This window comes from Microtus ochrogaster, unplaced genomic scaffold (assembly GCF_000317375.1).
Source record: "Microtus ochrogaster isolate Prairie Vole_2 unplaced genomic scaffold, MicOch1.0 UNK106, whole genome shotgun sequence".
NCBI lineage: Eukaryota > Metazoa > Chordata > Mammalia > Rodentia > Cricetidae > Microtus > Microtus ochrogaster.
Genome location: NW_004949204.1, coordinates 127551 through 144681, shown reverse-complemented (window position 1 = coordinate 144681; position 17131 = coordinate 127551). Strand labels below are relative to the sequence as shown.

The 17131-nt window shown below is 50.4% G+C and overlaps 1 protein-coding gene across 3 annotated transcripts in view; it reads left to right on the top strand.

The window, feature by feature from the left end:
- Positions 1-17131, top strand: part of Otof (otoferlin) — a 94620-nt gene that overhangs the window by 54373 nt on the left and 23116 nt on the right. For all 3 annotated transcript variants that reach the window (XM_026778114.1, XM_026778115.1, XM_026778113.1), the window contains 6 exons: positions 2343-2416; positions 3528-3654; positions 4069-4123; positions 9680-9811; positions 13509-13571; positions 13949-14033. In XM_026778114.1, the coding sequence (XP_026633915.1) occupies positions 2343-2416; positions 3528-3654; positions 4069-4123; positions 9680-9811; positions 13509-13571; positions 13949-14033 (536 nt within the window). The remainder of the gene's footprint in view (positions 1-2342; positions 2417-3527; positions 3655-4068; positions 4124-9679; positions 9812-13508; positions 13572-13948; positions 14034-17131) is intronic.

Sequence of the window (17131 nt, the reverse complement as noted above, 5' to 3'; positions counted from 1 at the left end):
TCTTGTTCAAGAACTGTATCCCTTTTTAGACTTTTCATAGTGTGTGTGTGTGTGTGTGTGTGTGTGTGTGTGTGTGTTATTTACTTCCCCTTAATGTAGCTCAGAGACAGAGTCCTTCAGAGTCCTTGCCTATCATGCAAGGCCCAGGTTTAATTCCTGCCAGTAGAGTTTGATGGTAAATGCCTTTAATTCCAGCAGGAAGATTGGGAGTTAAAGTCCAGGTTAGGTTATACAGCAAGTTTCAAGCCAGCCTAGGTTTTAAAAAAAAAAAAGTGTGGGGGTGTGGGGTTGTCTCAGAAGAAAAAGAAGTCTACCACCAGAGCTGACGATCTTGGATCCATCTCTAGGACCCACATGGTAGAAGAGGAGAGCTAACGCCCCAACATTGTCCTCTGACCTCCATTCATGAGCCATGGAACATGCATGTCTCCTCACAGTCTCTCTAAATAAATAAGTAAGCAAATACATGTAATTTTTTTAAAAATTAAACTTTTAGCAAAGCCAAAATCTAAAACATTTAAATCCAAGACAGGCTAATCCCAGCAAATGCCTTTTGAAATGAGGTCACCTTCATGTGTATTCTGTGCTTAGAGCCAACAGTTAAAACTGCAGAAGTGGGCTGGAAGTTGAGGGGCTTGGGAACAGAACTCGGGAGATAATATGCTTGATATGCATGGCACCTCACCTGTAATCCCAGCACTCCAGAGGGGGGGGACAGGGTCCAGTGAGCAAGCTGGCTAACTAGCTAGCCTGGTCCCTGAGCTCTAGCGTCAACGAGAGACCCTGTCTTAACGTAGAGGGCAATGGAGAAGGACAGCAGTGCCACCCTCTGGCCTCCATGTGTATGTGCACACCTGTGCACTCACACAGCCGTGAACATGCACACCGTACATGACAAAGAAGAAAAGGTTGAGAGGATAGAGAACAACAAAGAAGATGCTTGATCCCGATGATCAGAACTCCGAGGACAGCTGCTTTCCTTTATGGGGTCCCTTCCTTCATTTTTAAACCCACAGTACTAGGGAAACAGACAAATCAGGGTCGCCCACCTCTCTCACCTGTTTCTAGTATGTCATCAATGAACACATTCATGAGTTGACAACACATGACAGGAGTGGTCCCTGTTCACCCAGCCATCACACAGGACACAGACATGGCTCACTCTGCATCTGGGTTTAAAATAGGGCCAGGTTTGGGGAATGCACCTGATTCCCCAGTCTCAGGCAGAAGAGTTTGAGGGAGCCAGGTAATCAAAGGACAGAGAGGTTTTCTCCAACCTCACACTGTACAGCCTACAGAGCAAGGATCTGGGGGTCCTAGATACCATCCCCAAGCCTTTGCAAGCCGAGGCTGATTCAATGTCTGTGGACATTGCTGGAAGCAGGTTAGGAATGGGGCTGTACCTACCCCCACGGGAGGCTGCAGCATGGCAGCCACACCCAGGAGGAGGATGGGAAACACAGGGAGTCAGGTGTCCCGCTTATACAATATGGATGGGGTAATGGAATACTGCTCTTACCCCCCACGGATCCTACTCCCGGTCTTTCCTGTCTCGGGGGACCTCAGGCTGGACTGCAGGGACATCACTAAAGGGCTGTAGGGACCCCTGCCTCCTTCCCTCAGCCCCACTGACTGCAAGGCCCTTTGCCTCGGCACCTGGCCATACCACACCAGAGGAAGAGGTAGGAACTATGGGGTCTGCATGAGTTCTAGGGGCTAAGGGGTAATGATCATCAGTAGGAAGCCATGGGGAGAGGGACATCCAGGATAAGAGAAAGGCCCTTTTCACTGGGAACTGTGACTCTCTTAGTATAGAGAACAGAAGAAGACAAAGTGGGTTCTGTGTACCAAAGCCACCTGAGACCTGAAGAGCTGGCTTCCAGGGCTCCTACCTTATCTTCAGCCTCAGTCTGTCCCTCTGAGCCACCCAGACCTATGTATCTGTTCTGATGCTGTCTCTGGGCATCTGGCCTCTTTCCGGTTAGCTCTTGTTGGGGTGCATGGTCAGGAAGGTCACTTAGGAGCCTTGCAGATCCCAGAGCTCTGAGAAGGGTGGGCTGAGGTCCAGCTGGGAAGCTCAAGACCCAACCAAACTCCAGGCCACTTCCCTAATCAGCTGGGATTCCCACCTGCTCCGGAAGGGGTCAGGGAGGAAGTGTCCTATGTCCTTCAGGGCTCATGGCCCCTAATTTGGAAGGTACCTTGGGAAAAGTCACTTAGACCCAGGATCTCCATCTTCTTTATCTCTGAGTTTCCCCCGGGGACTGCTTCTTGTGTGTTTATGTTTTTCCTGCATGTATCTATCTCCCCACCACCTCATTCTCGGGGTCACCCTTTTACAGAGCGGGAAGGAGTGTGTTCTCCGCCATGAAACTTGGCAAGACTCGGTCCCACAAAGAAGAGCCCCAAAGACAAGGTAGGCAACATGGTCCTGCTCACGGCTCCATCAGCCACTTTGAACTGTAACCATCACTTAAACCTGCCTTAGATTGGTCTCAAAGGGCTCTCCTTCCCCACTTCCCATTGGCCACTCCCACTTGGGCAGGGCTTGGACTCCCATTGGTTGGCCTGGGGAAAGGAATCATAAGCTCTTGAGCCTCTGCCAGGTGGGTGGGCTCCTCTCTACAATGAGTGACTTCACAGAGCCCAGAGACTTTTTTATTTAGAAGAGAGAGTAGCAAGGAAGCATTTCTGGGGTGCACCTGGCTGATGCCAGCAGGCTTATCCCTAGAGAGAGGCCACTGGGCCTGCAGAGCTGGGGTGACCTTTGGTGCTTGGTCCCTCCTAAGAAAGGAGACTGGAAGGGTATCTGACTGGCGTTTAAGAGGAAGCAAGGACAGGTGGAAGATAAGGGGGTATGCGGGGCAGAGAGGGGAGCTATGTGTAGCCAGCATCAGGGCTTTCTTATGTGGTCCATTGGCCCTAGACCTCTATTTTGACTGCACTCTTCATAGAGGGTACAGCTTCCTGCTGAAACCCAAACCTACCATATCTAGATGGCTTTTCCAAATCGTTACTTCATCCGCTGGAGTCATACACAGGAGTATGCGCCCGAGCTCTCGCCTCCCTGTTAACACTAGCCATTGTCATAAGATGAATGTAGTAAGCTCAGGGTATTTCTTACTTTCTTCCACAAAGGATATTCAGAGCTTTAGAAGATAGACTTGGATAAAAGAATTACATTCAGATAAGATTACAACAGAAAGGAAGACTAGACTTAATGACGATTAAAACATTTTAAGAACATGACCATGTACATCTAATTCCAAGACTCAGGAGGCAAAGGCAGCTGGGTCTCTTTGAGTATGAAGCTAACCTGATCGACACAGAGGTCCAAGCCAGCCTGGGCTACATAGTGAGACTGTCATAAATCAACCAATCAATCAATCAACCAACAATAAGAAGACGAGAGATATATGGGTGCATTCTAAGCAAGTGTCGTCAAATAAAGCTAAAATTTGACTCTCCTTCCTAAGAGACTGTCCCTAGCCCTGCCTCCACCCACCTACCCTTTACTTCTTCCCCAGATGAGCCAGCAGTGCTGGAGATGGAGGATCTGGACCATCTGGCCATTCGGCTGGGGGATGGGCTGGATCCTGACTCAGTGTCTCTGGCCTCGGTCACCGCTCTCACCAGCAACGTCTCCAACAAGCGGTAAGCGGACCAGAGGCCTGTAATTCACCTGCCATAGCCCTGCCAGGCAGGACCAACTTGCCAGGCTTGAAATTTGAGGGCAGAGAAATCAGGGCCTGTGAACTGCTTCTCCCAAGCCTTTCCTTTTCTTACTAGCCTTGGATGGCCTTATCACTTGTCTCCCTGCAGAGGCAGAGAGCCCTTGAGCCGCTGGGGGTGGGGGGGCCCAGAGTGCAGACCAATCCACACATGACTCTGTTCACCCAGTGGCCATCTGTGGCTTCTGCTTAGTCCTCTCTGTCTGGCGGTGCCGCCAAGGACATCCACCCCCACCCCCAATCCCGTTGGCAGAATTGAGTATTTGAAGACCACAATTTTGTCCCTCTGGCCTTTCCATCCCTCACACAGACCCTGACAGTACATTCTCTTCCTCAGGTCTAAACCAGACATTAAGATGGAGCCAAGTGCTGGGAGGCCCATGGATTACCAGGTAGGTGGGCACCCAGATGTCTGGGTCTTACAGATTCTGCTGGAGTGGGGTGTCCTGCTAGGTGAACATGGTAGACTCAGGTAAGAACCAGGAGGTCACAGAGGGCCACAGGTTGAATCACAGAGTCAGATTCTGTCTGGATTTTCTAGAAGTATCAAGGCAGGTACAAACCCAAGGAAGAGTTTGAGATTTTGGCACCACTTAGAGCTCCTTGAAGACTCTGTGTCCTTTGTTGAAAGTTCTAAGGAAAAGAAGGTGGGGAGGGGAGGTCTGAGGGGAGACACACATGCATGCACACACACACACGCTCACACACACACACACACACACACACACTCAGATTGTTCAGGGCTGAGCTGTTGAAGAATGGTGGGTGTATTTTTAGGTTGTTCCAGTTTGTTTTAATGCTGGATGTAACATCAATCCTGTTAGTGATCTCCAGACAGTAAGAACAGGAGTGATCTTTCCCCTCCTTTGTGTCTCTATAATTTCTCAGATTAGTTGTTATTTGTTCCTAAAACTAAATTTAGGTCTGACCAGGACGGTTGTGTGTGTAGCCACAACACAGGCAGAAAAGGAGCTGAGCATCAGTCGGGGAGGGGGCATCTGCCGACACAGGCCTCAGTGGCCTCCACTTTGCAGGCCCAGATCTCCAGCCTTAGCTTTCTCCCAGCCTGAGATACAGAGCTGGATAGAATGGCTCACAACAGACAGGCATCCAAGCCAGAAACACCTAGCCGTTATGGGAAGAAAGGCGAGAGAAAGCGTCTCTGAAGACAGGCCCAGGGACCTGCCATGACTCCAGACTCTTCCCTGAGAATTAATAGGTCTTAGTTATAGGTCAGAAACCGGTGTGAGTTCAGCTTTATCTTCGATGCCCATTTCCCAAGCCCCGTGCACACCACCCTTATGCATGGACAATCCCACTCCACCTCTCTCGGGTGAGGATAGAAAGGGCTGCACGGCACCGTCTGTTTTCCATATGACTAGTCATGATACCCAAGGATTTGCCTTGACTCCCTTAATGCTTGCTTTGGTTTGCTTCCATCCCCATTTTCCCTGGTGTTTAAAAAAACAGCCCCAAGTGGTGTCACATGGTGCCACCCTGAAATTTCCAACAACCTCAAGTCCTGAGAGTCCCTTGGAGGTTTGGGAGTGTTGCCCCTGACCTATCAAAACCCAAACACAATGTCTTGAGGCATTAAGGGATTTCTCTGGGAGATAGACACGTGGAGAGTTGCTTCTGTGTGCTGAGATCAGGGAAATCCCAGAGCCCCCCATGCAGATAGATACCATACCACAGGCCTGCTGTGCAAAAGCACGTGAAATTGTTGTTCGTATAATTTATTTTTAAAGGCTTATTATAAGCCAGGCACTGTGCTAGGAGCTGAATATGTGATGATGTCATCCTAACAACCAAATAAATGTAATTGTTACTGCATTTTTACAGTAAGAACGGAAACCAAGGAAGTTACGGGGGAAGCTTGGGTAAATCAAGGCTGTAGCCAGGGTTCAGAATCACAGCAGCCAAAGCCACTTGTTCTCTGTAGCTGAGGCTTCTGGAGTGTTCCCTTCCGGTGTCTCTGAGCTCAACACTTCTTCCTCCCAAATTGCTTCCTGCCAGGGACTTCTATGCCCCAGGCCAGACACTTTTCCCTCCCGAGTCTTCTAAACCTTCTGACTTGAACCGGTTGCCCCATTTCACCTGGCAGGACTGTGTCACCTGCTGACAGATCCACTCACAGATCACCTGCATGTATTTCTCCACTGTGCAAGAGGGAGTGACCAGGACTCAAGCACAAAACCTTCTTACTTCCGATAAACACCATGTGCAAACCAAATAAAACCAACAGCGACTTCTCTCCCCTCTGGGGAACTTAGCTGTAATTAATCAGAAAGGTCTCGAAGAGCGTATGGCACTGGAGAGAGGCAGAACTCAGGTCCAGGTAGGATCCTGAGAGTCGGAACCATTTGGAAGGTCAAGGAGGCTTGTGGGAAGACTCGTGTGTGCTGTATACAGGTGGAACATTCAAATTCTTTCCTAATTAGTAGTGTCTGAAAGGGGACAGACCACTGTCACCTCCCAGGGAATGTGCACTTTGCAGAGTGGGCAGCTGTCCTTGTAGCATAGATGTCCATGAGCCTAGAGTCTGTCCCCTGGTCTCTTTCCTGACACTGAAAGAGTCACCTTTAACATGTCACCTCCAAGCAGCTCTCCAGCTTCTAACATGGCTCCATATCCCGGGCCAGACCTCAGCCCCAGCCTCTGCTGTACTCAACACACTTCCTTGTGCCCCCCCCATGTCTTCATATTCCCCCTTGTCACACTCCAGCCTCCCTGTCACCACCAGAGTGATCTGCCTGCCTGGTCATGTCATACCTGGTGACAAGGGGACACGGAGAGTGCTGGGTGTGGGTGGGTATCCGTCACCTCCTCCCTCTAGCTCCCCCTGCTATCTTGACGCACGCATGAACAGAAGTCCCCAAAGCAGGTCACAAGGTCTTGGGGTTCTGCAGGACATCTGAGTAGATATTTTTTTACCCAGCTTTGTTCCTTGTGGTCTCTTGGAGAGGACTCTTGGGAATTCTAACCCTTACCTCAACAGGGGATGGTGGGAGAGCCAAAGGGGCTGCTGGTCCTGCCTTCCCGCTGGCGGTTCCCTTTGTACTCTCTAGTTTTTCCTTCTGCAAAGGCTGTGTGTGAAGTAGCAGTTTCTTTACTGTCCTGCAATCTTTTTCCCCATTGGCATTATGGTTTTGGTTTTTTCAACATTCTGATGACTGGGTAGCCCATCCCCTCCTGACAAATATAGACAATGGCCACAATGTTACTTTTAATTGCAAGGGTTACACACACACAGACACACACACACAACTGAAACAGGGATTGTGGGGGCTATGGGAGTGGGCTTCCCTTCTGTCCTTGTACCAAGGTCCCCACCTCTATCTCACACTCTCAGGCTTCCCCTGGGACCATCCTCATCCAGAACCAGAAATATCTCTTCCCCCATCTCTTCATTCCGTTCAACCATTTGCTCTCCTCCCCACTTTATCCCCCCCGCCCATGTTGACTGTCAGCTTCTGACCCTGGTCACTCACTGCCACTAGCTGTGCTCACTGCAGAATATGGAGAGATGAATACTGAAGCAGGGGGAGGGACCAAATAGAGGAGGGGACAAAAGACATAGTGCACACATAAAAACCAGCCACCCTCTTGACATGGGGCAGTTGATCTCAGCTGGTACATCTGGCCAAAACCATACTGGTCTGTTCCCAGTCCTAAGTTACAGAAAACCTTGGGGTGGGGCATTAGTTGCTGATGAACAGAATTTTGAGACCTTTTGTATAAGAAGGTTTCTGGAAGTTAAAACTCTGCGCTACTGTGCAAAGAATATTCCAGAAGGACTCCTGGTGCTGCTTCACAGTCAACTTCTTGGAGCTAAGTTAATTAGCCTTGTTTCCTTTGTGGCTCCCTGAAGAAACAGTGACTATTGCCACTCTTTCAAGCGTGGATTCTAAGCATTCAAACCTCAGCCCCTCTGGCCTCTCGAGCCCCAGAATAGAAGCGGCTGCTCACACAGTTCAAGTGTTCTTTCAGCGCACAGTTTCTGCTTTTCTGAGCTCTTGGCAGTGGTCTTATTAGTCTTAGGGCTTCTATTTCCCTAGCATCGCTTCTGATGTGTGGATTTTTCTTGGTCTTCGAGCTATTTATAAGACCTCAAAGAACACAGTGGGATGGTAATTTTAGTAAGGATTCTTTTTATCTAAAAACGGAAAATAATTCTCCTGAGTAAAATCATATTTAGAAGTTGCATCAAAAGCATAGCAACCGAAGTGCCAGAGACCCAGATGAGCGGCACAAACAGCTGCCCTTAACAGTCAAGGGCTAGCGGGGAAATGCTGACAACAGACAGGAGGCTTTGAGATGAAACACTAGTTCAAGCCCCCTGTGGAACAATCCGTGCCCACTCGAGAGATGGCCGCTACCAGAGGTACCTTCTCTCTGAGAAGCCGCTCCTGCCACTGGCTCTCACCTCATGCCTGTTCGGGACTGTGATGGTTTGGGGTGTGCATCATCTCATTTAACCCTCGCTAGCTAGGGGCTCTGCTTGGAGCTGGGAATACACAGTTCAGTGAGCCCACGGGGTCCTCTGCATCCGTTCCTGGCCATGTGTCAGGTTGAGGCTCAGTGCCAAGACCAGCAGCCCCAAATCGGTACCTGTTTCTGTTTTGCCATGGCAACCTTAATGGGGACTGACCCTGCCAGATCCAAGGCATGAGCTAATGGCTTGAAATGAAGACTCAGGCTGTTGCATCAAATATCACATTCCTTCCTCCTCTCTTCCCTCCTTCCCTTCCTCCTCTCTCTCTCTCTCTCTCTCTCTCTCTCTCTCTCTCTCCCTGTGTGTGTATGTGTGTTTCATTTTTCAATTTTATATATGTATATCTAAAACATCTTTTCACATATATATCTTTATATACATCCTTTAACTATGCATGTCTTTATATGTATGTGCATCTAAAGATATCATGTATCTCTTATGTATATTCTAAGCTAAAATATGTGTGTACTAGTTTAAAAATCTATAAGCCAGGACTCCTTTCTAGTGAGATCCCTGAGGAGTGGGAGTTTATCCCAGTCTCACCTGGTTCCTGGCCCTAGCAGGTGTCCCCTAAATATTTATAGACAGAATAAACAGCTGAACAGGGGTTTCCCAGGACAGAAGATCCCAGGCAGCTAGAGGCCATGGCAGGCTCAGTGCAATACATACAAAATACTCTAAACAAGCCAGAAAGCGAGGCTCTAGCCACTCAAGGAAATTCAACAAAGGGAGAGGGACTATGCCATTGGAAAGGGCCCAGCTTTCAGAAAGCCCCAGGGTTTGTCAGAGGTCTGCAGCATGAACAAGAAACCCTGGACAGGACCCAAAGCAAGTTCAGGGAGACTTGAGCAGATTGGCCTGTTCATAAGGATGGGAAACGGGCTAAGCAGGCTTGGTGGCCCTCCCCCAGCAGAGCCAGGGCTCCCCTAGCTCTAGAACTTAGAGCCCAGGAATCAACTAGAACTTTTAGGAGGTACAACTTTTTAACACTGTGAGACAATGTTGTCAATTCCTAAGTTTATAAAGAAACAATCAGGTTACAAAAGAGTCCATAATGTTTTCATAGACGTTTACCATCTGTGTTATACCTCATTCCAGGCAGTCCACAGCTGCCTGTGGTGGGCTGGGCACACCTGGCTTTCTGTAGGAAAACTGATGTCTGACCTTTCTTCCATATGGGAGTATGGCCTGGCACCAGGATTAGGTAATGCTTCTCCCTTGGGAGATTCTGTAACACTGACCAAGAGGCCACCAGCCCCAACACCTCTCTCAGCGCAGACATCCCAGGATCACCCGGCAGATGAGGGGCCATAGTCAACACGGAGCCTGGGATCTGACTCCAGGCTGAACTGGCTCCTGAAATCCTTAGTCCTGCCGCCTGGTCCCATGCTCTGGTAAGACCAGACTCTAAGGTATCTGTGGTGCTTCATGCAGCCCCCTCTCCCTCCCACAGGTCAGCATCACGGTGATCGAGGCTCGGCAGCTAGTGGGCTTGAACATGGACCCTGTGGTGTGTGTGGAGGTGGGCGATGATAAGAAATACACGTCTATGAAGGAGTCCACAAACTGCCCCTACTACAATGAGGTCAGTGTCCCCTGTGGCCTCAAGGTGGGGAAGGGTCCTACTGACACCGGAACACAGAGCCACCAGCCCCAAGGTCTTGGCCGACCCTCTCACAACCCAGCACACAGGCATACAGTGCTATACCCTCTGTAACCAGTGTGACTGGACCCCGTCTGGCCCTGCTGTGGCTACAAACCAACCATGTCTACCTGAGGGTAGGGCAGCTCACGCCAGCCTAGCCCAGGTGCCACTAATGCCATGAATACCTTGTCTCTCCTACATACATAGTTACATCAATACTCCTCATACATGGATACTGTTGCCCACGGCACGGGCAGGAACACTGAGACTCCTGGACCTCGTTGGTCAGGTCAGGGTATCTGTTCTTTCCACTATGCTGCCTTCTTGGCACCTGTGTTCCTAAGAGGCCACCCTCTGGAGCACAACCCCCACTTCATCTGTGAGAAAGAAAATGACAGCTGTCCCTGCCACTTGAGACCGCACGGAGGGTAATGCCCCTTAGAGCCTTACCAGTTCCATCTCCCCATCTTACAGAGGAGATAACTGAGGCCTGAGATCAGGAAGAGCCTTCCCACCGCCCCCATGGAGCTGTGGATTGGATAAGGCCCACACTGACTGGTGGACTCCAGATGGGACCCCATCATGATTAGATTTGGAGGAGGTGGCCAGGCCTCCCCCTGATGCCTGAGCACACTGCAAGTATCTAGAAGCCTGGGTGTCCCAAACTCTGTCCTAGAGGGAACACTTGGTCTGTCTATCCCCGTGACTTCAGTTAGCAAGGGGAGCTGGGCTAGCTCAAATGAGGGTGTCCTCAGGCAGCTGTGGGGCCTCCAGTTGTGCAGTGCAGAACCCAGAAACACTTCAGTATTTCAACTCAAGCTTGACCAAACTCATGTGTAACCACGGGTTACAGTGTTCTGAGCTGGTGTCCCATACCCGCCCCCCCACACACACACCAGGGCAGGACATCACTGCTCAAGAGCCCACCAGTCCTGGGTGGAATCGGGACATCCAAGCTGGACAGGAGACATTCCTGACTGGAAAACCTCCGCTCTAGATAAAGGTCCATTTTTCTGTGACGACTGTGGAGAGGAGCCCCGGTGACTCTCTGGGGTTATTTGATAGTGGTGAAGCCAGGTTTGGCTGACTTGAAGGTTCACCTTGCATCAGGCCCATGTACCTCAAGTTTCCGTTGACTTGCTTACTCCCTCCAAAGTTGCTGCCTGGCTCTATGGGCCCCTAGCAGACTCGTATTGTCTCTGCAAGGATCCAGCCCCAATGGCCTTGCCGTAGAGCAGCCCACCCTGCCCTCCTCCCTCTGAGCACCAATGTTCCTTCGTTGGTTCACCAAAGTTCACAGTTGTTCCTGTGCTTGGTCCTTCATGGTTTTATCCCCTGGCAGATGAGGGGCTGCAGGTCTCCAGATCTCCCTCATCGCTCTCCCAGCTCAGAACCTGCAGGGACACGAAGACTCAGTAACACTGTTAAATGGGGTCTTACTGAAATGAGAGAGCATTTGCTAAGTGCTCGTTTCTCTCTTTCCTCTAAATTAGGGTTTCTTAAACTCAACCATTTGGATGAGTGGAAAATTCTAGATTGACCCAGGTACCGAGGCTACAAAAGGCCAATAACAAGCCTCCTAGCGGTAGCTACTAAATATTCCCAGGTGCTGGCAAATGTCCCCTGGGAATTAAGCTCACCCCCAGTTAAGCCCACCCCTCTACGTTATATTTCTGTGACTCTTTGCAGCCCCAAGAATGGTCTCTTTCCCTTTGTTTCCTCTTCAGTGAAAAACATCATAGGGTCACTATCTGTAAAGAGACACCGTGACCAAGACATAGCACCTTATATGAAGGAAAACATTTGGGGATGGCTTTCAGTTCAGAGGCTCATGTCGTCAGAGACTGCTTGTTCATTTCCCAGCCACCCAGACCCAAATAATCACACAGAAACTATATTAATTACAACACTGCTTGGCCAATAGCTTAGGTTTCTTATTAACTGACTCTTACATCTTAAATTAACCCATTAACCCATTCCTATTATTTTATATTTTACCACAAGGCTCATAGTTTACTGGTAAGGTTCTGGGGTGTCTGTCTCCTTTGGCAGCTGCCTGGCATCTCCTTGACTCTGCCTACTTTTTATATCTCTGTTCTGATTTCCCGCCTGGCTTTATTCTGCCCAGCCATAGGCCCAAAGAAGAGTCTTTATTAACCAAGAGTAATAAAACATAGTCACAGCATACAGAGGGGATTCTCACATCAGGTTTTGTCCATCACCATGGCAGGAAGCATGGTGGCATGTGGGCAGACATGGTGTTGAAGGAGGAGCTGAGATTCTACATCTGGATCAGCAGGCAGCAGGAAGAGAGAGTGACACCGGCCCCTGTTTGGGTTTTTGAAACCTCAAAGGCCACCCACAGTAGCACACTTCCTCCAGGAAGGCCACACTTACTCTGACAAGACCACATGCCCTAATTCTTTCAAATAATGTCATTCCCAAAGCATCTATTGGGGTCATTTCCATTCAAATCACCACAAACACCCTTCTAGCCATGGGGACGCCTTGCTTCTGGAAAGTTCTCTAGGAAGTAAGGATCTACCTTTGGCTCCACTAGAACAGCAGAGGCTGGTAGGAACCCTCAGCTGACTTAGCGGCTCTCTAAGCAATCCGAAGTAAGACTCATGCTCAGAAAATACAAGAATTGTGACTCTAGCCAGCTCAGAGCACATGGGGTCTGGCTCCAGCTTAGCCAGCTCCTTCCTTCCATGGGCCTGGTCCAGTTCTTGTGGGCTGGCATCTCACTGGCATGGCTTTAAGCCTGCCTAGGAAGGGAAGGCTCATGACGTTTGTCCTCCCATGTGTCCTGGCCACACGTGGTCCACCTGGCCAGCCCGTGACCACTGCCCCTCCTCCCACCCAGTTCCCACCCATCACCTTTGCTATGGACCCTCCTGTTTGTTTCATCAACCCAAAGGACCCAGCGTTGTACCAAGACCCCAATTCTGTTTTCGCCTGCCTTCTGACTCTTTCTCCCTGGCCCATGTGACACTTTCCCGCAGAATGTTGTGAGCACAACCAGGACACCTCATGGATACCCCAGGACAGGAACCTGGGGTCTGTCATCCCCACCTAAACAGGGCTTTCTCCGCTCCCAGCTGGGTCTCCAGCTATCTCCTGTTAACTCCTCCATCCACTGTGGATGTGTGAGCTGACCCCATCCTCTCTCTGACACATTCTCATCTCCTGCCTCCTTCCCCGGAGCTCTCACGACACTCTCCTGCTTCGTGGTCTCTCTCGAACCTTCTCCCTAGCTTCCTAAATTGCCATGGCTTTCTCAACCCACCAGGAAAGTCTGCTGCTTCATAGAGCCCTGCCCTGACCCCTGCCCTAAGTCCCACCCTGAACCACTTTTTGACCTTTTGACATTATAGCATGATGTCATCTACAAATGTGGGGGGCAGCCTGCGGCGTGAACACGGGCATGAAGTGGACTATCCCACGCCCTGGCAGTAAAAGACCAAACTTAGGAAATGGGGCTCGACTTCTTATCCACTCAGATTCCCAGGACCCAGTGGCTCAGCACTCCTGCTCCTGTGAGCTTTGAGATTCGTGGGAAACAGTGGGATATGGGCAGGCACTGCTAGGAGGAAGGGGCCACCAGTGACATCACTCTGCATCCTTCCCCCTCTAGTATTTCGTCTTCGACTTCCACGTCTCTCCTGATGTCATGTTTGACAAGATCATCAAGATCTCGGTGAGTGGAGAGCAGCTGCTTCCGGCTTATGCTGGATCTCCGCACAACCCTGTAATCGGCTATTCGTAACACAGCAGATAGCACGGAATGGATACTGGCCCCTCTCTCCCCCTCAGCTGGTTCCCTCTACAGAGTGTAAAACCTACTCACTTATACATAACTGGGGGGGGGGGCATGGTGTAGGGTGGGAGGGGCTGGTGCTGAGCTTCCGCAAACCAGCTTTGTCATCTGACAAATATCTTCCCACTTTACTCTGAAACGTGGGTCCCAAGAAAGACAGAGTTAACACTATCAACAGTGAGCCCTGCCCGTACCCCCAGCCCGCAAAGGCTTCTCCCCACCCAGCCTAACTGGCTGCTGGTGGTTCTGCCCTGAAGGTGATCCATTCTAAGAACCTGCTTCGAAGTGGCACCCTGGTGGGCTCCTTCAAAATGGACGTGGGGACCGTGTACTCCCAGCCTGGTGAGTAAACCCCCTAAGAACAGATGGTGCACACATCTCCAGAAGCAACCAACGGGGTCCCTCCTGCTGTATCAGTTCCCAGCTCACCCATCCAGGAGCATAGATACAATCCACTGGCCATTCGTATGCAGCCATAGGGGTGGCGGTGGAGTGGTGTGCACTCTACACACAGATGTGCGTGCCGTGTGCACCATGTCTGCTAGTTGCGTGGTCATTACAGGGTGGGGGATCTGGGAATCGTAGTCCAGAGCGGAGGCAGCTTAAATACGTGTGCGCACGAGAGCATCACTTCTCTGGTGTCAGATGAGGGGCATTGCCCACCACTGCCTCTGGCTGGCATCTGCTGAGCAGAAAACAAAAACAAAACAAAAGCCCTGCCATCCTTACAAAGTCCCTGTAGCCCCTTCCCTGGCAATTAAGAGGCCCGGGGCTCATAGATGTGCCAGGGTTTGGCTCAGCTAATCATCTAATTAGGGGGACCCATCTAATTCAGAGAACCCATAAAGTCACACCACCCAATCTAAATGTGACGATAGATAGCGAGTGTAATACAACAACTTTGGGGGGACATGGGCTCTAAAACCACTTTTTACAAGAGACCCAGGCCCCCTGAGGAACAGCCATGGTGGGAGGAGCTGTGTCTGACTGATCACTCCACAGGTGCCGACAGCCAACACCGTATAGAATTGTGAAGGGTGCATCAGGTGATGGTCTAGAAGGTTTGTCATTACACGGTCAATTGGGGATATCCATGTCCCGGAAATGGAACTGTTCAGAAGTCAATAGTCACCCTACTGGGCTCTTTGAGGTGACAATATAATCTTATCCCACATTGTCTCATTCGACCCTCACAAAGTAGTTAGACACACAATAACACCCCTTCCCACTTTACAGAAGAACCAATGAGCAAGAAGAAATGGGGGAGGGGCCTCCGAGGTGACTCTAACAAGGAGGTGAGGTGGTCGGTGCTTTCTGGTGGCTGGTGCCCACTGGCACGGTGGCTTACATCAGGAAATGTGAATCTAGTATCTAAGGCTATGCACATGAACTCACAGATCAAAACCTTCCAGATGTGTGAGGTCTTCAAGCATCTAGTCAGTACTGTTAATACAAACAGATAGACTGGGGGTGTACCTTAGATAATGGGGTACCTGCCTGGCATACCCAAAGGACTGAGCTAAATCCTCGGCACTATGAAATCAGGTGTGGTGGTGCATAGCTGTATTCCAGCCCTAGCGGGTAGAGGCTGGAGAATCAGAAGTTCAAGGTCATCCTTAGCTACATAACAAGTTCTCTAACTGGAATCAGTGAAAAGAAAGGCTGACTGGCCTGAAGGGATGAGGGGACTCACCCCCTGTAAGAAGTGTTTGATCTCCTGGTGCCCAGGCCTCTCCACTGCCCCACACAGGCTTGGGGGCTCCAGGTAAGGACTGGGTGGGACTCCTGCTTCCCAGGAAACATGCCCAGCCATGGTCCATAGGTTTGAGTGCTGCCCCCAGCCTCTCCGGTGATAACATCTCTAGACTGGGCAACAGCAGGGCCTTCAGCCAGGATGGGGAGGGGGTGGAAAGTCGGTAGAGATCTTAGTATACACCCTCGGAGACTGAGTTCTGGCTGAGAAAATGCTGCTCTTACGGAGGAGGGTGGTAGGCTCAGAAACTGGGTCAGATACATTCCTGCAGGTCTAACTTCCCAATCCATTGTTCCCATCTGACTATAAGAAAACCGAGACTCTCCAAGCTTAAATTGCTGGTCCAAAACTACCGGCAGAGTAAATGGCAGATAGAACTTGAGCTCAGGCCTTCATGGGCCTTGAGCACAGGGCAACCCAGTCCCACACCTACTGCTCCCACGGAGTCTGCCTGTGAGCCCCACAAAGGCAGGGCTTGTCCTTTAAAGGTCTCTCCGAAGTTTAGCTTGACTGCAGGTGCAGGAAATTGCTCACTGCTGCCCTCTGCTGGAGATGGGCTGTAGTCACAGAGGCCAGAGTGGCTGGCCTTTTCACAGCCAGACCTCCTCAGCCACAGGTGTGAGAGAGCCAGGCCGAGACAAAGCCCTGGAGTTGGGTCTCCTATTTCCCTTGTATCTCCAGTTAGAGATTACAGCATCCACTCTATAAGACCCTCAGAGGCCATAAATCCTGTGTGTATCCCACAGGGGTGCCCCTCAGCTGCATCCCTGATGGTCATCTAGCCAGAAGTGGGCTACTCACCACCCATGTTTTAGGTGACTGTTTCATTCATGTAGGTCAGACCCAAATCTGTCATCTGTATTCTTTGTCACCTGTAATCTTCACCCATGCTTTTGGGTTTGTTTTCAGATCACTTTTAGGTTTGAAGGTAATTTTTGTGTTACCCAAATCTTATTCTTTCCTTGCTATCCCTCCACCACCCAATTTCACCCAACCACATCCATGCCTGCCAATCTAGCCATCCCTACAAGCATCCACTCCCTTATCCACAGCCAACAGTTCCTCCTACCCATTTCTGCCCATCTTGAGGTGAAGTTCAAAGGTTTGGCAAGGGAGTCCTGCTACCCTCTTCCCTGCTTGGGAACCACCCCAGCACGGTTCAGGCAAAGTGCTCACTGCCTCTTGAGCTTGCTCTGGGCCATCCATCCCCGAGGCCAGCAGGCACCCGCTCGGCACTGATCATCTTCCCATCCATCCTGTTACCTCTCCTACCTCTCTCTGCTCAGAACCATGAGGTTCTGGGGATTTATGGCACCCTCTTCCTGAGGCCTCCAGCTCAGCAGAAGTCACTCCAGTGACTTCAAGCACTAAGGCTTATTGGCTTCTCATTGCCCTTGAACCTCATTTGATATTACCATGGCTTTAGCTCTCCTGAGAGCTGGACCAGCTGACCCACACACTCAGGCTGGGTTCTGCTCCCTTCTCCAACCTCACCTCAAGGTTCCCACTTTTCCCACTGGGGTCAGAAACTTGCAGGACACAAGTATAAAAGGAGGGACATTCTGAGCCCCTGGAGGTTTCGGTACCTGCAGAATACTATTAAGAAGGTATCCCCACCCGGTACCAGCTCACTAGCTTTAAAATCACCCCAGTGGGGCAGATCTTCTTAAAATGCCTCCTTCACGGA